General features: G+C 41.6%; 1 protein-coding gene across 1 annotated transcript in view; it reads left to right on the top strand.

The window, feature by feature from the left end:
* Nucleotides 1–24,281, top strand: part of Macf1 (microtubule actin crosslinking factor 1) — a 339,831-nt gene that overhangs the window by 243,442 nt on the left and 72,108 nt on the right. The window contains exons 54-59 of the mRNA XM_037203340.1: nucleotides 6,790–6,852; nucleotides 7,659–7,900; nucleotides 8,920–9,049; nucleotides 10,118–10,317; nucleotides 10,749–11,244; nucleotides 12,046–13,517. Coding sequence (XP_037059235.1) covers nucleotides 6,790–6,852; nucleotides 7,659–7,900; nucleotides 8,920–9,049; nucleotides 10,118–10,317; nucleotides 10,749–11,244; nucleotides 12,046–13,517 — 2,603 coding nt within the window. The remainder of the gene's footprint in view (nucleotides 1–6,789; nucleotides 6,853–7,658; nucleotides 7,901–8,919; nucleotides 9,050–10,117; nucleotides 10,318–10,748; nucleotides 11,245–12,045; nucleotides 13,518–24,281) is intronic.

The following is a 24,281-nucleotide window of genomic DNA, read 5'->3' as shown; positions in this document are numbered from 1 at the left end:
ACATGTACCCACCACTCCTTGCTTGTAGCCTGTGGAGACACCTTTTTGTTTCATTATAATAAAAATGAAAGTTGAATATGGGAAGAAAGAAGATCTATCAAGCAATATACTCTTTCATTCTTACCTGCTTTTTACCTTGCTAAACAATGCTGCTCCATTTTACAAAGTTCTAAGTAAGTGAACAAGTGGGCCCACTTAGAGCTGTCAAAGAATGTAGTTAAATTTTTCATCTTGGGGTTCTGTTTTGAGCAGAAAAGATATGGGTGTGTTAACATTTTTAAACATAGGCAGCCTGGGTGGGTATAAGTGATGTCTAGGGAGAAGCTGGGTATTTGGGAGTCTGTTAGTACATCAGAGACTGGCACATTGATTCAGAGAGCGCAAACATTGTACCCAGTTGCATGGATAATCTTTGTCCATAAACTAAATCTTTTAAGCAAAATCAGTGTGAGTGCACAGTCATTTATTGCTTGTTAATTGAGATCTTAGGTTTTATTGCCAGACTAAGTATACTCCTATAGACCTGTCAATACCTAAGGAAAAGTTTACTCTTTTTTTTTCTCACAAGAACAACTACTTTTCTTTAGTACTTTAAAGTTGGCTTATTTATTTGTTAGAGGGTTTCTGTTGTTGTTATTGTTGGTTTTTGTTTGTGTGTATGTAGGGTTTTGGGGGTATTTTTTTCTTTTTCTTTTTTTTTTTTTTTTTTTTTTCTTTTTCCGGAGCTGAGGACCGAACCCAGGGCCTTGTGCTTGCTAGGCAAACACTCTACCACTGAGCTAAATCCCCAACCAATGAACCCCTGGAGTGTCTTTTCTTGTTGTTGGTTTGGTTTTTCTTTTTTCTTTTTCTTTTTCTTTTTTTTTTTTTTTTTTTTTGGTTTGGGATTTCAAGACAAGACAGAGTTTCTGTGTGTAACTCGCTTTGGGATTAAAGGTGTGTGCTGCCGCCAGCACCCAGCCTGTAGTGGTTTTTTATTTTTAAGACAAGGTCTCTCTGTGTACTTCTGGCTGGCCTGGAACTCACTATGTAGACCAAAATGGCTTTGAAATCACAGAGATTTGCCTGCCTCTGCCTCTCAAGTGCTGGAATTAAAGGTATGAACGATCACACCTGGCTAGTTTAATACTTTAAAGTTTAAATATTTCTTTGAAAGTCCCAGAAGTAACATCATTTCAAAGAACTGATTACTCTTATATTCTAATGTAAGACTTCCTATACATTTTGTCTGTGACTTCTTTCACTTGAGAAGGATTTACCTGACCTCAGGAATATAGGTTTATAAATCAGGTATACTAATAAAAAATTACTGGTAAGTTATAACAAAATTTATTTAAGAATAATTACTTGTGTTTTGTTTTTTTTTTTTTTTTTTTACTATTTATTAAAGACAGAACAAACTGGGGTACTAATGAGATGGATGTACTTGTTTATTTTTACACTAAGAATCAAATCTTGGAGCTGAAAAGATGGCTCAGTGATTAAGAGTGCTTGCTTCTCAATCATGAGGAATAGAGTTAGGGTCCTAGAAGCCACATAAACAAGCCAGGTATCCGATGCACCTCTGTAACCCTAGCTCTGGGCTGACAGGAAGATCATTTGCTTCCAGCCTAGCCTAGAAAACCTGAGCCCCGGGTTCAGATAGAGACTCTGCCTCAGACCAACAGTCAGGGTGTGATAGAGTATACCCAGCACTCTCTGTGAATCTGTGTGCACATGGACCATAACATTCACAGATACACGCCACACATTCACACATGGAAATTAATAAATCCTAAAAAAAAATAAAATCTTGGTTGAATATTGAATATTGCAGGATGTAGAACATTTTCAACATTTATCAGAATTGTTCATTATTTTGATTTTATATTCATCAATCCTGAGAACACCATCTCATGTAAATTTGTAGCACAAAATGATAGAAAGTATTTTCATGGCCATTTCAGAAGTTGTTGCAAATTCTGTTTTAATCCTTAATTGAAATTCACTGAATGATATATTTTTTTATTTTTGAGAGGTCTCGTTATAGCTCTAGCTGTCCTGGAACTCACTCTATAGACCAGACTAGCCTTGAACTCAAAAAATCCACTGGCCCCTGCCTCCATTTCTTTCCTTTCTTTCTTTTTTTGTTAAGAAATGTAAATCAAGTCAGGTGGTTGTGGTCACACCTTTGATCCTAGCACTCAGGAGGCAGAGCCAGGTGGATCTCTGTGAGTTCTAGGCCAGCCTGGTCTACAGAGTGAGATCCAGGACAGGGACCAAAACTACACTGAGAAACCCTGTCTCAAAAAGCAAAAAAAAAAAAAAAAAAAAAAAAAAACCAAAAAAAAAAAGTAAATGAAAGACAGAAAGAACCTCAAGTCAAGAATTCAGAAAACTGCCTGAAGAGATGGCTCAATGGTTAAAAGCACTTGCTGCTCTTTTAGAGAACTCAGGTTGGATTCCCAGCACCACATAATGGTTCATCCTGTCTTTAACTACAGTTCCAGGGGATCTAACATCTTCTGGCATCTAAAGGCACTGTACATACATGGTACACACATATACATGCTGGTAAAATGCCCATATACATAAAATCAAATTAAATTTTTAAAATAGGGAGGGAGGAGAAATTGTAGTCAGGATGTAATATATGAGACAATAATTTTAAAAAGTAATAATAAAAAATTAATTTAAATGAAAAAAAGATTTCAAACTGTTATTACAAGCTAACATTCTGGGCAACAACATGGCTTGTAGTTGGCTTGCTGCCAACTGTGATGATCTGAGTTCAACACCTGGGACACACGGTGGAATGAGAGAATCAGCTCCAAGTTGTCTTCTGACCTACACGCACACACACACATACAAATAAATGTGGTGTTGGAGAGTTGTCTCAATGGTTATTGCTCTTGCAGAGAACCTGAGTTTAGTTCCTGCACCGTATGAGGAGGTTCACAATCAAATGTAACTCCAACTCTAGGGTATCCAGTGTCCTGCTCTGGACTCTGTGGACACTTTCAATCACACATGCTCATCCCCCCCACATACACACACACACACACACACACACACACACACACACACACACACGCACACACACGCACACACACACACACATAATTGAAAATAAATATTTTTTAAATTGAAAATAAATATTTTTAAAGAAGACAAATGTAATAAAAAATTTTAAATCCAGCATTCTAACACAATATAATCCAAGTATATTTTAATTTGATAAATGCTGAGGAATGGCAATAGGAAAATATTAAAGTTAATATTAAAAATGTCAAATCATTGTTCTCTATAATTAAACAATTATGTTTCTATCATAGCAGAAAACCATAGACACGCATGCATGCATGCATGCACACAGACATGTATATAAAACACTGAAAAGTATAACATACAATATTCTCAAAGTTCAGCTGAGGTGTTTAAGGCACATGTATTGGCATTGTATGCCTTGATGTCATATACAGTGCAAAGTGTTCGTGTTCAGAAGTAAAGCTGGGCTATGCAACACAGGCGAGCACTGCCAGGAACAGTTCAGATTCGTTCCAGGTTTGATTCTGAATTATTATTTGGTTTTTGGAGCATTCAGAAATCTCTTACTCTTACCAAATTTCACAACCTCAAATGTGGCTAAGAAGCATGGTTTTGTTGTTGATTTTTTTTTTTTTTTTTTTTTTTTTTTTTTTTTTTTTTTTTTGGTTTTTTCAAGACAGGGTTTCTCTGTATCTTTGGAGCCTGTCCTGGACTAGCTCTGTAGATCAGGCTGGTCTCAAACTCACAGAGATCCGCCTGCCTCTGCCTCCCAAGGGCTAGGATTACAGGCATGCACCACCAGCTATTGCCTTTTATCGTTGTTATTTTAGTGAAGTAGAGTTGGGGTTTAATAAAGATATTTTAATGTAGGCTTGAACTCAAGGTTTACAAGAAAGGCATTCAGAAGAAAGTAAGATATACCCAACAACATGGGTCTGGGCTCCTCAAAGGAGAGTCACCCAGATCCACAGTTTTAAGAAGCTTTATTCCAAAGTCAGTCAGAGTGGTACATGCCTGTAATCCCAGCACTTAGCAGGTGGCAGGAAGTGAATTCATAGTTCAGGGTTACCCTCAGTAACCTAGGAGATCAGGCTGAGCTATATAAGTTTTTCTCAAAAACAGTAGCAACAACAAAAGGAAGCAGTACTCTAATGTATAAACCTCTTTGTTGGTGAATTATCAGCATGTGACCAGATCAGGAGTCTGTGACTTGTTTCTATAAATATTCAGGTAGTAAAAAGGCTTACAGACCACATGGTTATATGCCTCTACCACTGTGGCAGAAAAGCAGCCATAGACAAACTTTAAATGATACATATAGCTGTCTTCCAAATAAAACTTTATTTATTTATTTTTATTTTTTGGTTTTTCGAGACAGGGTTTCTCTATGTAGCTTTGCGCCTTTCCTGGAACTCACTTGGTAGCCCAGGCTGGCCTCGAACTCACAGAGATCCGCCTGCCTCTGCCTCCCAAGTGCTGGGATTAAAGGCGTGAGCCACCACCGCCAAAAACTTTATTTTTAAAAACAGACAAAAGGCCATAATTATCCACTGGGCTATGATTTGATGACTCTGGTCTAAGGCGATTGTTTTTCATGCTTTTTAAAGTACCTTTGTTAGGATTGTTTGTTTGATGTGGTTTTTTGTTTGTTTGTTTGTTTTTGGGGGTGCTGTTCTGAAGGGATGATGAGGATTGAACCCAAGGCTTCATGTGTGTTAAGTGCTAAATGGTAATGAGACTATTGAATATGTCTTAATAAATACAAAGCACTTTAAAGTAGGATTAGTGGGTGGCTGCTTCATCATGTGATCTGTCTATAAATTGTGTTTGGTACCCTGCCCATAAAATGTGATTCATACAATCAAGTAGTTGCAAATGATGACAGATGCTTTTAACAGGTCACTTTATGATGTTAGAATACTGTTAAATTATACTGCAAATGATGTGAGGGACGAGGGATCATTGTTTCCAAGGTAAGCCACTAAAAATAGCTAATAAGGAATCCAATTCTTTTCTCAAACACAGAAGACTAACATTGAAGACAAAAGCTACCTCAAAATTGGCATCTTCATGACCCTGAAATGTTTAGAATTCTGTGGTTATACAATTTTATTCTGATAAGAATTTGCTTGACCTTTTTTTATATATACCTGGATTTGTCATGTTATATGCTGTATTATACGTGTGCTATTGCTGTTTTCCTTTGTATAGTACTATGCAGCAGTGTTTATATACAGGTTTCAATATTATAAAATACTGGCAAAGAGCTATGACCTTTACATTCAATGACGCTGAAAAAAAAATGTTTAAAATACACACACACACACACACACACACACACACACACACACACACACGCACACACACACGTCACTGAAGTAGCAAGAGCTGTCCATTCTCCACAAAGCAGCATGTATTGATTGTAGGTAGCAGAAGAAACTAAGGTTGCCCATAGATTAAGACTCACTTATGAATTAGTGATAGTCTTGACCAGTACTCTCTCTCTCTCCTCATGACTAGTCGTTCGTTTTCTGTGGTCACATTATTGCAATGTGAAAATGGTTTTGTTTGTTCCATTTTTAATTGAAAATATATGAATATTAATATTTAAGAAACATAAACCTGCCACTCTAACAACTGCTTTTTAATTTAATTTAGAGAAGACTTAACACCATGTAAACAGCACACAGAGGAGTTTCTCCCTGCCCCTTTCTGTTTTTCCTTTTCCTTTTTTCAAATGCTGGAGATAAAACCTAGGACTTGGTATGTGCCGAGCAAGTGCTTTACCTCTGAGTTATGACCCAGTCTGAGTCTGTCCTTTCAACTTAGCATTATGTCGTGAATATTTCCTGACTTCTCTATAATCTTAGTAAGTTTGTCACCTGATTTATACTTCACTTAGAAACTCCTCCAAAATGAAAGAAAGGAACTTCAGAAGAATATAGGTGAGTCTATGACGATAGAAACAGGGCCAGATGCCCAAGAGAGTTTTTAGGATGCTCACAGGCCGTGTTTTTCAGTGCTCTGGTCTGTTTTCTGGTGGAAGAAGCAGAGCCAAAAGATGCCATGAAGAAAAGTTTCCTAGGCAACTTCATATGGAAACATGTTAAAAGGGCTTTTTAGTAACCCTACTTTTTATAGGTTTTGTTTGTTTTTTTGTTTTTTGTTTTTTCAAGACAGGGTTTTTCTGTGTAGTTTTGGTGCCTGTCCTGGATCTTGCTCTGTAGCCCAGGCTGGCCTCAAACTCATAGAGATCCGCCTGGCTCTGCCTCCCGAGTGCTGGGATTAAAGGTGTGCGCCACCACCGCCCGGCCTACTTTTTTTGTTTTTAATTGCACTTCATATTCACCTTTTTTTTTTTTTTTTAACAATACAGACTGATATTAAAGGTAATGTTTTAGCTTTATTATTAATCCTCATTCCAAAATGTGACAGTTACCATTCTAAAAACTTGTTTTAATAGTACTTGCTTTACAAAATCAGGAAAGGTTCCAAGGAATCCAAGGTGAAGATTTAAGATGAATTGTTATTTTTATAGAAAGGATTACAAATCATTACTGCAGCAGAACTGAGCATCACAAGTGACACTTCAGTGCCTGGCAGCTAAAGTGACCTGTCTCTCTCCATGCGCTGTTGTCTTGTGCTGTGTTAGCTCTCTGATACCCAAGCTTAAAGCGCAAGCCAGAGAAGAGAAATGCTGTGCCTATATGTATTCCTAACACGTTGGTCTCGCCCTGTTTGTCTCCCTGTCCTTCTGCTCAGGTTCCATACTACCCTCTGTAGGAAGCTCTGTAGGCAGTGTAAACGGATACCACACCTGCAAAGGTGAGAACCTCATTTCAACAGTGCCTCCTTGTTGGGTGTGTTACAGTGTTCATGTTTGCTATGTATGTGTTCCAATCTGTGTGAATTAACAGCTGCCAGGAGGGGCATGAGGGTGAACATTTGGAGAGGAGCAACTGTGGCGCCTCCCTGTTAAATGGCTGTAGGCTAAACAGGTTGGCATCCTGGGACTAAAAGTTGTGAGCAGTCATACTGGGCCACAGGTTAGGTCAGGAAGGAAAGACCTTCAGGAAAGTGTATGTGGACCTATGAGGTATAAAGAAGTATTCTAAAGCCGGATGTAGTGGTATTGGTCTATAAGCTCAGCACTTGGGAGGTAGAGGCAAGGCAATTAGGAGTTCAGGCTTTGGCTAGCCTTGGTTACATCAGACTATCTCAAAACAAGCAAAAAGCTAGTCTACCAATAATCTTTCCCTCAATCTCCTACTGAAATCGTCTCAAACTATTTCTCAGCAGTTTGAAGAAAAGGGAACAGAAGAATGTTCCAGGTTAATCCCAGCAGTATGCTAAAGTAACATCTTACTTTACTTCCTCACTTCTGACCTTCCCATGTTTATTCAGCATTTTATGGCCTATATCTTTGTATAAAATGCCAAAGCCAGAAAGCAGATTAATAGGGGTTCTTATACTTGTGTATTTAAACAGGAACTTTGATGTGATTTGGAGGAAGGCAGTCACTAGTTGACTAGAAGAATTAGGAGAGATGATTAATCCTGACAAATCATTTAGGAATGAGAAATGAAGGGCAGCAGGATTCCCAATCTCATTGTTGTTTCTCTGATACTTAGATCTTACAGAGATCCAGTGTGACATGTCTGATGTAAATTCAAAGTATGAGAAACTGGGAGAAGTGCTTCGAGAACGCCAGGAAAGCCTTCAAGCTGTCTTTGGCAGAATGGAGGAGGTTCAGAAAGAAGCGAGCTCTGTATTACAGTGGTTAGAATCCAAAGAGGAAGTTCTGAAAGCCATGGATGCCTCCTTGTCTCCAACCAAGACAGAAACAGTAAAAGCCCAAGCAGAATCTAACAAGGTACTGTGTTTACTAGTGAGCTGCATCAGTGTACAGGAAAAGGTTCCTACAGGTGCTCTTGTCCCAGTCTAGGGCCTGAGCCTGAACGGAGTCAGCCCTGGACTGTAATTGGCAGAATGTTAGCCCTCATTTTTAACATACCTCCTCAAGTCTCCTTGATCCTTTTTGTTACCTATTGTTATAATTCACATTCAAAAGAGGGGGGAAAAGACATATTTGCAGAAAGAGGCTTAGTCCCTCCTTTCCTGCCGCCATGTTATTAGCTCATTGAGAATTGAGTCTTATTTTCTATGTGATACTACCAGGTAGTTAAGCCTTTCTCATCTAGGTATCTTTGCAACTCTTAAGGGAACCTAAAATATTGTGAATATGTATTTATTCTTAAGATTGAAATGTAGAGGGCTTAAGAGATGGCTCAGCAGTTAAGAGCACTTGGTGCTCTTGCAGAGGACCCAGGTTCAGTTCCCAGCACGCACATAGTGTCTCACAACCATCTGTAACTCTGGTTCCATGGGATCTAGCTCCCTCTTCTGGCTTCCTCTGGTACCAGGCACACATGTGTTGCACATAAAAACAGCAAACAAATACTCATACATGATAATTTTAGTGTTTTTAAAATTGAAATGTGGACTAAAGAAATTGTCAGAAAATATAAGAACATAATAATTTTCTTATGAGAAATTTTCTCCAGATTTTTAAATATTCCAATTGAGAATGGCATGCCAGCTCTCCAACTACCAAAATAGTGCTGTCATCTTATCTTGGCACTTCCCGTTAATAAGAGGTGATGGTCCCTATGTAGTTGAGTTTCGGTGATGAACTTGAATGAACTCAGATCCCACCATCTTCATTTTAGAGCAGACCCTGAAGCTAGCTAAGTTCATGGAACAAGCCGCACAGAGAGAGGGTCAGAACAATTGAGATTTCCCATCCAGTCAGTCTTTCGATCTTTTCTACCACACACAAAGCTATGTTTCTACCCCAGAATCTCCTGACAATTATGATATGCTTTCTCCTAGGCTTTCCTGGCTGAATTGGAACAGAATTCCCCTAAAATCCAAAAAGTAAAGGAAGCTCTGGCTGGATTACTGGGGACATATCCCAACTCACAAGAAGCAGAAAACTGGAAGAAAATGCAAGAGGAGCTCAGTAAGTCATCACAGGGATGTTTTATACTTAAAATATCTTGTCTCTGAAGCAAATTGAAAATCTCAGCACACCCTATAAAGGTGTACTGGAATTAGTTTCAATTAACTTGTGAAGGCAAGCAAAAGCCTGTCTGTCTAGGACCAGAAAATGACCTGATTAGGGAAAATTTTAGAAATGAAGTCAACAGAAATCTGGTTTTCTAGGACAGTCAAGCTAATAGTCTACTCTGATCAGAAGGTTAAGAGAATATTGAGAGTAAAAATGAAAGTGGAAAGTGGTAACTCTCTCTTTAATCCAGCACTTGGTGGTAGAAACAGTTAGTTTTCTGTAAATCTGAGCCAGCCTGGTCTGCATAGCAAGTTCCAGTCCAGTCAGGGCTACATAGTGAAACCGTGTATCAATAAATAAATAAATAAATAAATAAATAAATAAATAAATAAATAAATAAATAAATAAAATAAAAATTTTAAAAAAAAACGTGGGCTTGGAGAGCTGGCTCAGTGGTCACAGGCTCATAGTGCTCTTTTAGTGGACCAGAGTTCAGTTTATAACACCCATACTGGGCAGCTCCCAACCTTCTGTAACTCAAGCTCCGTCACCCCTGGCCTCTGAGCAGCACTGCACTCGTGTGCATATACCCACACACTGACATACATAATTAAAATTAAATTAAAAAAGAAATGGGAAATAATCTAATAAAGAGGTAAGTAAATTATGTGTTCATAATATTTAACTATACATAATATAGGTGAATATTTATAACAAAATTTCTTTTCATGAAAAATGTTTATAATATATATAGTTATATGTATAATAAATAATATATGTAATCCATCTTACAGTATGTGGGGGACAGGGGGGCTTCCATTCAGTTTATCAGTGTAGTTTCTTGTTACTACCAGCCCAGTGAAGATACAGAACTATTTGTATTACTTAGTTCTTAAATATTTTAAGGTTATTTTTAATTTTTAAAAAGTTAAATAATGGCTCTTATGTCATTTCCTGTAGTATATAAGGAATACAGCTTAGGGACCAGGCCAACTGCATTCTCTCATTTCCTCTCAACAGATTCCCGATGGGAAAAGGCCACGGAGGTTACTGTGGCTCGCCAAAAGCAGCTAGAGGAATCTGCAAGCCATCTGGCCTGCTTCCAGACTGCAGAATCCCAGCTCCGCCCTTGGCTGATGGAGAAGGAACTGATGATGGGAGTTCTGGGACCCCTGTCTATCGACCCCAACATGTTGAATGCTCAGAAACAGCAGGTCCAGGTGAGCAATCTAGATTAATGCTTAGAGCAAAGAACTAGGCATCACGGAATCTGGGTTTGAACGCTACTCCTGGCAAATGGATTTCATTATGACCTCCAGACAGGGTTCTCTTTCCTTGGGTTTTGTTTTGGGTTTGTTTTTCAACTCTGTGTAGTCTTGGCTGTCCTGGATGTAGACCAGGCTGGTTTCGAACTCACAGAGATCCCCCTGCCTCTGCCTCCCAAGTGCAGGGATTAAAGGCATGTACCGCCACAGCCTGGCATATTAAGCAATTCTTAAAGATAATGCTACAGTATCTTAGTAGTCTGGTCCCTGGAGTTTTTGGATTATTTTCAAAATGGGCTGGCCCAATCCAAATTCAGTTTTTGTTTTGACACTGCTTTTAGATCTGTCTTCTTTGTCTAAGCATCTCCATGTCGTTACTGTTTCAGTTTATGCTGAAGGAGTTTGAAGCTCGAAGGCAGCAGCATGAGCAGCTGAATGGGGCAGCTCAGGGCATCCTCACAGGCCCTGGAGATGTCTCTCCATCCGCCAGCCAAGTGCAGAAGGAACTCCAAAGCATCAATCAGAAGTGGCTTGAGCTCACTGACAAGCTTAACTCCCGTTCCAGCCAAATTGATCAAGCTATCGTTAAAAGCACCCAGTACCAAGAATTGCTGCAGGACTTATCAGAGAAGGTGAAAGCCATTGGACAGCGACTGAGTGGCCAGTCAGCCATCAGCACCCAACCTGATGCTGTAAAGCAGCAACTAGAGGAGACCAGTGAGATTCGATCTGACTTGGGACAATTAGACAACGAGATTAAGGAGGCTCAGGCACTGTGCGATGAACTCTCACTGCTCATTGGTGAGCAGTACCTCAAGGATGAACTGAAGAAGCGTTTGGAGACAGTCGCCCTGCCACTCCAAGGCTTAGAAGACCTTGCAGGTGAGCTGAAGTGAGCAGACCAAGAGTCTAGAATTATCCTTAAGTAGCTTTTCAGGGTTAGCATCATGTTCACCTCTCCTTACTTCTAGTAACCATGGCAATTGATGCAGTTATTATGCAGTGACACTGGCATGTATGGAGCTTCACAAAGCATAACATGGTCCTGGAGAGAGAAGCTCTAACACCACGTCAGCTAGCCTGCAGACACTCACGTCCAGGCCCGTACTAATGGGTAGAGTTCTAGACACACTAACTCTAGCACTTGTCTTCTGTATGTTGTCGAGGGACATGCATATCCCCAACCCCATTATGCAGAGTTATAATGTATTCTGCAGTTTTTAAGATTTTTAAAAAATTTCATGATTTGCTTACATGCCGTATCTATAGAGATCAAGTAGTGGGTATTGAATCCCCTGGAACTAAAGTTACAAGATGTGAGCTGCCCTGTTGGTGCTCAGAACCAGACATGGGTCAGTCCTCCCTCTATAGAGCAGTCAGTGCTCCTAACTGCTGAGCCATCCCTTTACCCTATTTTGGACTTTCTAAGAAAAATTTTGTCATTAACTTGTTGGTCTTCTGAAAATGTTATGACTGTTTTTATTGACTTAGACATGTCAGGTCATGTTACATGGTTGATAATAGGACTGAGTATTCGTATGGGAACCTGGCTTTATACTTATCTTTTATGGTAGATTCTCAATATTTGATTTCTATTCTTAAAATTAGACCATACCCTGTTAGCAAACATTTTACATCCCATGTTCAGGCTTGATTGATTTTAATTTCATTTTCTTATATCAGCTGATCGCATGAACAGACTCCAGGCAGCTCTCGCCAGCACCCAGCAATTCCAGCAAATGTTTGATGAGCTGAGAACCTGGTTGGATGAAAAACAAAGCCAGCAAGCAAAAATCTGCCCAATTTCTGCAAAATTGGAGCGGCTTCAGTCTCAGCTACAAGAGAATGAAGAGTTTCAGAAGCATCTCAATCAGCACAGTGGTTCCTATGAGGTGATTGTGGCCGAAGGGGAGTCTCTGCTGCTCTCTGTGCCTCCCGGGGAAGAGAAAAAGACTTTACAAAACCAGTTGGTTGAACTCAAAAGCCACTGGGAAGATCTCAATAAAAAAACTGCAGACCGACAGTCTAGGCTCAAGGACTGTATGCAGAAAGCTCAGAAATATCAGTGGCATGTGGAAGATCTTGTGCCCTGGATAGAAGACTGCAAGACCAAGATGTCTGAATTGCGGGTTACTCTGGATCCAGTGCAGCTGGAGTCCAGCCTCTTGAGGTCAAAGGCTATGCTGAGTGAGGCAGAGAAACGCCGCTCCCTGCTGGAAATACTGAATGGTGCTGCTGACATTCTGATCAATTCTTCAGAAATAGATGAAGATGAGATCCGGGATGAGAAGGCTGGACTCAACCAGAACATGGATGCCATTACAGAGGAGCTGCAGGCCAAAACAGGCTCTATAGAAGAAATGACTCAGAGGCTCAAGGAGTTCCAGGAAAGCTTTAAGAATATTGAAAAGAAGGTTGAAGGAGCCAAACACCAGCTTGAAATCTTCGATGCTCTGGGCTCTCAAGCCTGTAGCAACAAGAATCTGGAGAAGCTCAGAGCTCAGCAAGAAGTGCTGCAGGCCCTGGAGCCCCAGGTCGACTACCTGAGGAACTTCACTCAAGGACTTGTAGAAGATGCTCCAGACGGGTCTGATGCCTCCCCACTTGTGCTTCAAGCTGAGGTTGCCCAGCAGGAGTTCTTAGAAGTGAAGCAGCGTGTGAACAGTGGTTGCCTGGCCATGGAAAACAAGCTAGAGGGGATTGGGCAGTTTCACTGTCGAGTCCGAGAAATGTTTTCTCAATTGGCTGACCTGGATGATGAGCTAGATGGCATGGGAGCCATTGGTAGAGACACGGATAGCCTCCAGTCACAAATTGAGGATGTTCGGCTATTCCTTAACAAAATCCAAGCCCTCAGGTCTGACATAGAGGACTCTGAAGCAGAGTGTCGGAAGATGGTGGAGGAAGAGGGGACTTTGGACTTACTGGGTCTCAAGAGGGAGCTAGAAGCCCTTAACAAACAGTGTGGTAAACTGACAGAGAGAGGGAAAGCTCGCCAGGAGCAGCTAGAGCTCACACTGGGCCGAGTAGAGGACTTCTATAGGAAATTGAAAGCACTCAATGATGCCACCTCAGCTGCAGAGGAGGGAGAAGCTCTTCAGTGGGTTGTGGGGACTGAAGTGGATGTCATCAACCAGCAGCTAGCAGATTTTAAAGTAAGTTTTACCCTTTTCTTCCTTCTTTTTATCACTAATGCTTAACCAGTTGAGAGTACGTTTTTCACTTGGGTCCCAGTTTCCTTGTTCGCTTCCATTACCAGCAAAACACATTGTGTGGAGACTGAAAGTCTCTCAGATGGCTAAGAAGATGGCTTTGAACATTTTTCCATTGTGGTTTCTTTCCATTTTTATAGCCAGTTAAGGAGATGGAAGAAAGTGCTTAAACCTTATCTCTTAGTCTAAGAATCTCCTCATGATTACTTGAACTTTCAAATTAACTGATTTGGTAACTGCGTTGAAACTGTATTCATGGTCCTATTTTCCAAGCTGAGCTATTGGCCATCTCCTGAAGTGTTGTTAATTTTGCACACATTTCAGGGGGACTTTATTGATACATTATGAAACAATGTAAGGTTTCCATGAATTATTAAATGAAATATTCAGAGTCAAAGAAATCTCTGACTTGCAACAAGCAGCCTAGGAATCCTCCCGACACTCCTCAATTACAAGTTCTTTACCTGTAGGCTCAAGTTCTTTACCTTGGCTCAAGATTCCTGTAGTTACAAATACCCATAAGTACCTCATTCTGCTGGTATACATTTCATGGCACAAGGAATAGATTTGGAAATAATATATGTAGCACTTCATTCTATTATGCCTAGTATGACATAGGCAGTGGTCCTGAGTTCAATTCCCAGCAACCACATGGTGGCTCACAACCGTCTGTAATGAGATCTGGTGCCCTCTTCTGGCCTACAGGGACACATGCAGGCAGAACACTGTACACATGACAAATCTTTAAAAAAATTTTTTTAGATGTATGTAAGTATTGGGCCTCCAACTTGCTGGGCAAGTATTCTGCTAAGCTGAATTCCTAAAGATTGCAGGTTGACATTAGAAGATACTGTTCTCTTATGGTGATATTTTTGAGGATTCAAGAAATACTTGGGACTACTTTGTAGTAAATGTTCCTGAGTCACTATGGTCAGAGTGCCTATTAAGTGCTTGTTTGGGGTTTCTACAGTGTTGTACTGGTCAGATTGGCTATGTATATAGATATATAGTGAGGAGATAATTTTTGAGTTTTTCACGACTATCATGATGTTAAGCATTACATTTTGTTCTGTGTATAGATGGGTTCCACTAACTACAGATTAAAAATATTTTAGAAAAAAACCCAAAGAATAGAAAATAGCAATATAACAATAAAAAAATACAAATTTTAAAACAATATAGCAAAACAGGTATCTATATTGCATTAGGTATTAGAAGTAACCTAGATATGATTTAACGTCAATGAGAAGATACAAATACTGTGTCACGTTTTAGGATGGACTTGAGAATGTAATTGGGGTAAGCATGGGGTTTCTAAACCATCTCTGAAGGCTGCTGCTGTCACTTTCATAGCAGTTGCTGGGTGATCTGCCTGTAGCGGTCTAGTCTTCAGTGAGCTAGAAAATGAAGTAAACAAGCCTGTGAAAATTGTGTTAGTCAGGCATGGTGGCACATGACTATAATGACAGCACATGGGAGCCTGTGGTTGGGAAATCGTGAGTTCAAGGCCAGTCTGGGTTATGTAAGTAAGACTTTATTTCAAAAGCAAGCAAAAAGCATTAGATACAACCTTACAAAAGAGCCCATAGAGGGCATACCTTGTGTTGGATTTGATAAGTCTTTTTTTCCCTTGGTTTACTGTAGTAGTTCTCAACCTTCCTAATGCTGTGACCTCTTATTACAGTTCCTCATGTTGTGGTGACCCCCAACCATAAAATTATTGTCATTGCTACTTCATAATTGTAATGTTGCTGCTGTTATGAATCATGATGTAAATAATCTGATATGCAGGATATCTGATATGCGACCCCTGTGAAAGGATCATTCGACCCCAAAGGAGCCTTGCCCCACAGGTTGAGAACCACTGTTTTTGAGAGATGTTCTGGATTTTGATGAAGCTAGAAGATTCACTGGGTATTACTGCTTTTATGTCTAGCATGTTAGTTCCTCAGAGTGCTCAGAGTTCAGTAGTAGCTGCTTAGCTGTTGTTTTCTAAGAATAAGCTTCCTACCACTGAACATTATGCTTGTAAAGGCTGGAATCTGCCAATCAGCTGGGTACTGGCGAGGTGTTTACCTGGGGGGGGGGGGGCGGCTGTGGTGGTGTTGACAAGACAAGCCTAAAGTGAAGGGAGGTGGGTGCTGAAGTGCTTTGCAAAGTCAGTAGGTACTTACTATAAAATGGTCAGTGCCCCACCCCAGGTTGGTGGTCAAGTCAGAATCCTAGTCACTAACTTTCCTAATAGGGAAGTGGGGGTTTTTGCCTCCTCCCGGCAGAGGGCTTTGGTCAGGAGGGAGGAGCATTCTCTTGGCTGAGCTCTTGGGAAATGAAAACAATGAAGGAGGAAAACTGTCAGTCGGTTGCCCAGCCCTCTAGCAGTTGCATAAAGGTCTTTTTGGACCTATTCTAAGGACTGGATCATTTTCATGATGGGAGTAAGTGTTGAGTTTCTGGATTAATGTGTTATAGTTCAGCAGTTGATTAATCTTCCCTTGCCCCAGCAGCAGACCAGATTCATAAAGGTTGACTCAGCTTTCAGATGCAAATCAATTTCAATAAGAAAAATCAAATGAAGATACATATTAAAAGGCATTTTAACTCAACAGTGTTCTTTTTAAATAGGATCACCCTTAGGACAGACTGAGAGAGGATAAGAATCTGGGAGGCAGACTTCACTGGGGATAGCCAGATAGTCCAGTGTATGGAGAGCCTCAGGCTTACTTGGGACAGCAGTCCTGATAAACCCAGTTAGTTTGTGGGAAATGATTTCCATGATGTGGAAGAACTGAAAGTCATTATTCCTAGGGAAAGTTTTCCTTTAGTCCCCTCTGGGTGACTTGTAGAATCTGGTTGGCTCATGGGTATCATTCAGACAGCAACAGAAGAATCCTTCCCATCCTAAGCAAGTAAAGTCCTCAACCATCTGCACTGAGACATTCACCACAGCCCCATCTCTCTTCCGTTCTGTGGGAAATAGAAGGGAAGAGGCCTTTCCAGAAACCATGACTTAGGGCATGTTTTCAGAAAACTGTGAGGAGAAGCTGTTACTAATCTCTTCAGGAAATCCCGTTTCTGATTATTGAGGAAAAGGAATTGTGTATGTCTAACAGGAGATTAATAAGAAAGGAGGGACCTTTGTTTATAACACTGATACTTGAGCCAAAGAATTCCCCTAATGTGACCTTCCTGGGAAGGGTAGGGAGAAAAAACAAAACCTGTTCAATCTTGGGGTTACCAAGAGGCTTTCCTCATTTGGAAACTGTCTGTAGATTTTGTCAAGACTTTACATGGTTCTGAGTCTCACCTTCACCTCTCCTTTGCACCCCTGTACTCCAACAAGAGTTTTTCTTGACTCCCAGGCAGAAAGGACATAATAGTTTGGGCATGACACCAATGAACAGCATCTGGAGAACTGCGTGTGTTGGGTCAGTTGATTTCATGTCTCTGATTGAGACAGATGTCGTGTAACTCAGGCTAGCCTTGAACTTCTGATCCCCCTTTCTCTAACTCAACTGCTGGGATTACCAGCATCCATGCCAAGTTTTATGGAGTGCTAGGGATGGAACCAGGGGCTTTGTGCATGCTAGGCAAGTAATCCACCTACTGAACTATGTCATAGCCCCCAGACTTTCCCTTTCTTGTGTTTGAGGCTGGCTCACAGGATGTAGGTGCAGCAGCAGGCTTCCTAGTACTGTTCTTCCTTAACTCAGTGATTCTCAACCTTCCAAACACTGAGACCCTTTAATACAGTTCTTTATGTTGTGGTGACCCCCAACCATAAAGGTATTTCGTTGTTATTTCATAACTGTAATGTAAATATCTGATATGTGATCTCAAAGGGGTTTTGAACCCATATGTTGAGAACCACTATCCTAACTCAAGCTGAGCAGAGTTAGGGTCAGTGATATTTGCAGCTTATATCTGACAAAGTTGGATAGCTGTCTAGCAAACCAAGAAGCTCTTCAGTCATAGCCCTTTGATTCCCGCCCCCCCCTTATGTGCACAAATGAAGATCCCTGGATGATGGGCTGGGTATGGATGCTAAGAGACTGCCAGTTTGCAGATACTTGTTCATTCCTTTCTCCATAGAACAAAGGCATTATCAGCCCGTCCAAGGTTTTCAGTTAGTCCAGCTGCCTGAGAATGAGTCACTAGCAGATAAAACAAATGAGCTCAGCACTATCTACCTACCTTGGGTAATCAAAGCAGGGAGAACCTGTCTGTCACTGGAGGGTTAGACACCCCTAAAAAGCAACCCACAGGAGGCAGACTCCACCCTCTCGCCTCCTCCCTCATCTAGTGCTAACTGAACCTTGGCCTGTTTTGAGTTTTTTGTTTGTTTTGTTTTGTTTTTAATTTATTTTCCAAACAAGGATACTGCAGTGCTGCTCCAGGGCAACTGGGGTCCACGGAAGAAAAGCCCCTAAAGTGGCTTTCTTACCTTCTTCGGCTTGTAAACATTTTCAGCTGGGTTGTTTTCATTGTGGAGGCTGTCTTGCTCACTGGAGTGTTGAGCAGCATCTCTGACCTGTGTGTACTAGCAATAGTAACTTCCCAGTTGTAAGAACCTGGTACCCCAAAGGTCCCTGGAAGGCAGCGCTGCCTCTTTAGACCGTCTGCTGTGGGAGGGCATTGCCTCAGCTGGGATAGGTACTGACTGATTAAGTTAAATATTTGTATTGCAGGCAACCTCCTGTAATCTGATTAGAACAGTGTATTAGCAACACTGCCTCTAAGTCAGCCTGCCGTTAAACCAGCTCTGGAGCCTTTGTTTTTCTGGTGATAATCTATGTCTGGTTGAAAACCTCCTAGACACCTTCCCTGCATGTGAGATTTCTGTGCAGTTGTTGGTGCAGGTATTTTGCTGATGATGTGTTTCCAAAGAGAAGAGGAACTTCCTTGGTGGAAATACTTCAGGGTGCCCCTTTGTCCTGTGCCTTTAAGGGGAGATTACAGTATGTCAGTTGTTCTCTGGAGCCAACCCAAAGTTTGGCTGCTGGTATTTATAACCCTTATGTGACTGCCCTCCACCCCACCCCCACCCCCAGAATTCCAGCGCACTGGAATGATCCTCCCCACCTCCATTACCAACTGAATGGGGAGGAGGCAAAGGAACTTTTGCGTTATGTTGAACTCTTTCTAGTTAGTTTCTTTTTTAAAGTATTGCTCCTAGACAAAGAACTACTGGCAATCAAGGAATACTGAGAGAGGGAGGAATAGTCTTCCGTAATTGATGACCTAACATCAAATGGTCAGCTCTGAAAACACATACAAGTAACATTAAAGACTGAGCAGGTTATAGCTATATATTTAGGAAAGAATATATGTGCGTGTATATGTAGCTACACACATACATGTAACAACAACTAAAGAAAACGAGGCCTTGAATTTGAGAGAGCAAGTCTAACATGGGTTAAAGGGAGAAAAGGGAAGGGAGAAAATGATCTAATTATATTATAATCTCAAAAACAAAGCTCTAATAAAAAATTATAATGTGTTGCCACTTAGTATTTTGAGTCTAAGCATCACTTGGCACAATCTGAGGCCTCTAGCCGCTGCATCGTCCTGAGAAGCCTGTGCCTCAGTAAATGTTGAGTGGAATGTCATCAAGAGGTGCCGATAAATCTCACTGTGGATAGCAACAAACAAATATATCCTCAACCAAAGGAAAGGAATGAGAACCAGGCAGTGGTGGCGCACGCCTTTAATCCCAGCACTCAGGAGGCAGAGCCTGGCAGATCTCTGTGAGTTCAAGGCCAGCCTATCTACAGAGCGAGATCCAGGACAGGCTCCAAAGCTACACAGAGAAACCCTGTCTCAAAAAAAACAAAAAAAAAAAATTGTTGTTGAATATTTGATTAAGTGAACATAGATTGTGGAGATCATCACAGATTTGTAGGACTAGGCAGTTTATTGCTATGTCTAGGAATGGGTGCAAGTGGTCTCAGCCTTAGCCTGACCTTTTAAAAAAAAAGTTCTGGGGCCAGATGCAATGGTGTGTGCCTGTAGTCAGGTAGTGCCTGGCTGCTGAGGAGGCTGAGGCAGGTGGGTTCCCTGAGGCCAGGAGTTTGAGGCCAGCTTGGAGCTAGATGATTAGTGTACAGACCTTTGGGGGACATAGATATCTCTGACCTGACAGTTGGTATAGTTGTCTACTTTGCCAAGAAAAATGTAGTCCCACAGGCAATCCAGTCAGGTCACTGCCCAAAGGCGTCACTGCCCAAAAGGACTGCCTCCTGCCAAATGGATATTTCTCAAGTCTCAGCTATCCTAATTGGAAAAACCTAGCTCCAAGAAGAATGTATTTCCTCTTACCTTCCGTAAGGCTTTGAGACAATCAGTCCTTTTCAAAGGAGTTTCTCATATTAGCTGTACAAGATTAACGGGCCACACTCGCAAAGCCCTCACAAGGCATTCCTGGTACCAGTACTGTGCATAAGAATCATGCTTCTTGACATTCAGGGGCTTTTCAGTCCTGCCTTACTTGCTGTGTTCCAGTACTTTGAAGGGTAGTGGGGTCTTAGTCTTTTGTTTGTTTTTTTTATTATTAAGAAATTTTCTGTTGGGCAGTGGTGGCGCACGCCTTTAATCCCAGCACTCGGAGAGGCAGAGCCAGGCGGATCTCGGTGAGTTTGAGGCCAGCCTGGTCTACAGAGCAAGATCCAGGACAGGCACCAAAACTACACAGAGAAACCCGGCCCCGGGGGGGGGGGGGGGGGGGAACCAAAAAAGAAATTTTCTATTCATTTCACATACCAACCACAGATCCCCCTCCCCTCCTTCTTCCCAACCCTCAGCCTTCTCTCCCCCCCCCAACCCATCCCCCATTCCTACTTCCTCTGAGGCAAGGCCTCCCCTATAGGGAGTCAGCAGAGCTTGATACACTCAGTTGAAGCAGGTCCAAGCCCCTCCCCCTGCACCAAGGCTGTATAAGGTGTCCCACCATAGGCAGTGGGCTCCAAAAAGCCCGCTCATCCACCAGGGACGGATCCTGATCCTACTGTCAGGGGGCCCCTTAAGCAGATCAAACTGCACAACTGTCTCGCCTATGCAGAGGGCCTAGTCCAGTCCCATGGAGGCTCCACAGCTATTGGTCTGCAGTTTATGAGTTCCCACTAGTTTGGTTTGGCCATCTCTACACATTTCCCCATCATGATCTTGATGCCCCTTGCTCATAGAATCCTTCTTCAGTTTATTTGACTGGACTCCTGGAGCTTGGCCTGGTACTTGGCTGTGGCTCTCTTCATCTGCTTCCATCAGTTACTGGATGAAGGCTCTACGATGACAGTTAGGGTACTCACCAATCTGATTACCAGGGTAGGCTAATTCAGGCACCCTCTCCACTATTGCTAATAGTCTAAGGTGGAGTCATCCTTGTGACAGTGAGAAATAGGCTCAACAAATCACTGTGGTAATAGTGTAATGGTGAGTGCAACAAGAGAGTCCGAATGAGTTCTCATAACCCTCCTGTAAACTAGACCTTTAACATCTCAGCGTGCAGATAAAACTTAGTCTCACCAGGCGGCGGTGGAGCACACCTTTAATCCCAGCACTCAGGAGGTAGAGGCAGGTGGATCTCTGTGAGTTTGAGGATAGCCAGGGCTACACAGAGAAACCCTGGGAGGCGTGTGTGTGTGTGTGTGTGTGTGTGTGTGTGTGTGTGTGTGTGTGTGTGTGTGTGTGTAGGGAAGACCAATATTTAAGAGGAAAAAAAACTTGCTCAAGCATGGAGCTGGAGAGATACTCAGTATTGAAGAGCTTTCTGTTCTTTCTGTTCAGTTCCCAGCACCCACACTGCTCACAACCACCTGTAGCCAACTCCAGGTCCAGGAGATCCTCTGGCCTCTAAGAGTTTGTACTCATGTGTACAAACTCACACAGGAACACACAGACATATACACATAATTTTTAAAAATATATTTTAAAAAATAACTTGCTCAAGCAACTCAGCAAATAAACTTTTGAGTGCAACTGAAAAGGTATGTTTGGTGTGAAATTTACAATATGCCAGTGACTCGTACCTGGAGCACTTGTGCTCCTTAGGAGATATTTAGCAGTGCCCAAGACACAGTTTTCTGCCTGCCTGCCTGCCTGCCTGCCTGCCTGCCTTCCTTTCTTTTCTTTTCTTTTTTTCTTCTTGAGATAGGATCTCGCTATGTAGCCCTGGCTGGGCTCAAACTCACAGACATATATCTCTGACTTCTGAGTGCTGTCGTTAATAGGGAGGCTGCTAATGGTGTCTAGTGATTGCTGCTGGATATGCTAAAATACACAGGATAGTCCCTCACAATGAAACCCACTTTTAGAAAGATAGGGATTATTTTTTTACCTTCCTTCAGACTCCATGAACACTGCATAGAAAAGCTTCTGTGGCTCTCCTCATCTTTTTAAAAAAACTAGAATAGGGTTGCTTCCTGGGATGACTTCTACAGTCAGGATCTTTGTGAACTTAATTGACTCAGTGGCTAAAGAATTCTCTGCGCTTCACCAGTCCCCGCCCCACCCTGCCACAAGGTTCCTGCTGTGGACATCAATCAGCTGTGTATCTCAAGCTACTTCCTGTAGGGTGTGTTGTGGAATGGCATCAGCCCCTGCAGCAGATGGGAGTGCTCATCTCAGTGTCATTTTATCAGACGCTGGTTGGAACAAAGGATTCTCTGTTAGGAAGAAAGAGAGCTGGTGCAGTTGGACAGTCAGTGTGTACGCACATGGTTCCCACGGAAAAGGGAGACATACATCATTCTGCGGCTTTCTAAAACAGGGGGTTCCCAGGTGGAGTTCCTGAGCTTCTGACTTCACCCTTGTGTTGGCCATGCTTATTCTTCTCCCAGATCAGTGCGTGGGGCGCTGACCTGATGGACTGAGTGGTGGTATTTTTCAGACCTGATCTGTTTCTTTGTCCCTGTCTTTTTCTTTGGTCTCTGACTGAGTCCTTGAGCACCACTGTTTTCCAGTCCTGTTTCTGATCTAGTTAGTCCTGCAGTCCCGTTCTTTACCCCAGTCATACCCAACACATTTGAACTACTGTGTGTGCACTCGTCCTTTGAAGGCATAGATCAAGTCCCATCTTATTACAGAGCATTTCTGACCCCTCCAACTTACTCCTCCTGATCATTTAAATCACTTAACTCACTTTAACTCTTATGGTCCTTTCTAAATACTACCAAATCTGGGTATTTTGTGATTATATTATTTTTTGTTATATACATCCCTTTTTTCAACAAATCTATTTTTGTGCCTTTCACTTGAAGACAGCTGAATATTTAACTGATTAGGTGGATATTCTGTATTTCTCATAAGCCACATGAGCTCTAGGATTCAAAATGGTATCTGTGCATGGTGGCACCCACCTGTAATCCCTGTACACAGGATGCTGAGGAAGAAGAATTGTAAGTTTGTGGCTAACCTGGGCTACATATGAGACTATGTCTCAAAACACACACACAACCAGAATACTATTTACTCTGTAAGACTTGAGGCATATCCTTAGAGTCTTAGTCTGGTTTCCTTAACTTTCCATCTTCTCCCAGGCTCCCATTCTTCTCTACTGGTTAGCACATGTTAAGAACATATGATCTCATTTTAGTGTTAGCAAAACAGCAAAAAAAGGAAAACATTTGCTATCTCATATACACTTCAAGAAAGCTATATTCTGAAAAAGCCCGTATAGTTACTGATCACTTTACAATTATTATCATTTGTATAATTAATTGCCAATTAATGAGAGTCTTCATCGTTCATTTAGCCCTGTATAATGGGGTTGTAAGAGAGTAGAATCCAAATTCAAGTCAGAAATATGTGAGGGAAGGGGAAGAATCCAAGGTCAAGTCAGAAATATTCAACTTTAAATCCTAGCTGATATCATTTACAAGCTGAGTGACTTGAAGAAAATTACTTTGGCACTTGAGAGGCAGAGGCAGGTGGATCTCTGTAAATTTAAGACCAAGCCTCATCTATAAAGAGAGTTCCAGGATAGCCAGGGCTACATAGAAGAGACCCTGTCTTTAAAAAAAAAAGTTTATCCAGAAATATATATTAATACATATTAGAATATTGTGAACTCATTTTGAGACAAGATTTTATCTTGGAACTAAGTAAACCAATCTGTCTTCAAGCTAAGATCTGCCTATCTCTGCCTCCCTGGTACTAGGAAGAAACACCTGCCTCCTTCTCCTCCTCCTTTTAAATTCTGTGTGTTTTATGTGGTTGTATGTGTATGTGCACATGCACAGCACTGTGTGGAGATCAGAGGACACGTGCAGCAATTAGTTTCTCTTCTTCCACGTGTTGATCTTGGGGGTCGAATTCATAACTCAGATCGTAAACCTGAGCCATATTCTAGCCCCCACTTTTACTTTTTTTTTAAGATTCTGTATAGCCCAGGCTGACCTTGAAACTCACAGCAGTTCTTCATCTGGGAACAGGGGAACAAGCATGAGCCACCATGCCAAGCAGACAGTTGTTAAGTCTTTTTACTAAGAAGTTGTTCAGGGGCAAAGGGTTTGGTTTAGTTGTGTGCCTAGCACGCATGAAGCCTTAGGTTCAACCACTAGCACTGCCTAAACTGGGCCCAGTGACACATCCTTGTAATCTTGGGAGGTGGAGGCAAGAGGATCAGAACTTTGGGGACATCATAGGGAGTTGAGTTCAGGGTGAGCCTGGGCTACGTTAAAATTAAGAAACAAAAACAAGCAGCTTTACTTCTCT

The sequence above is a fragment of the Peromyscus leucopus genome, chromosome 2, assembly GCF_004664715.2.
Source record: "Peromyscus leucopus breed LL Stock chromosome 2, UCI_PerLeu_2.1, whole genome shotgun sequence".
Classification (NCBI taxonomy): domain Eukaryota; kingdom Metazoa; phylum Chordata; class Mammalia; order Rodentia; family Cricetidae; genus Peromyscus; species Peromyscus leucopus.
Note: the sequence above shows the minus strand (reverse complement) of the source record. Positions and strands in the feature narration are given on the sequence as shown.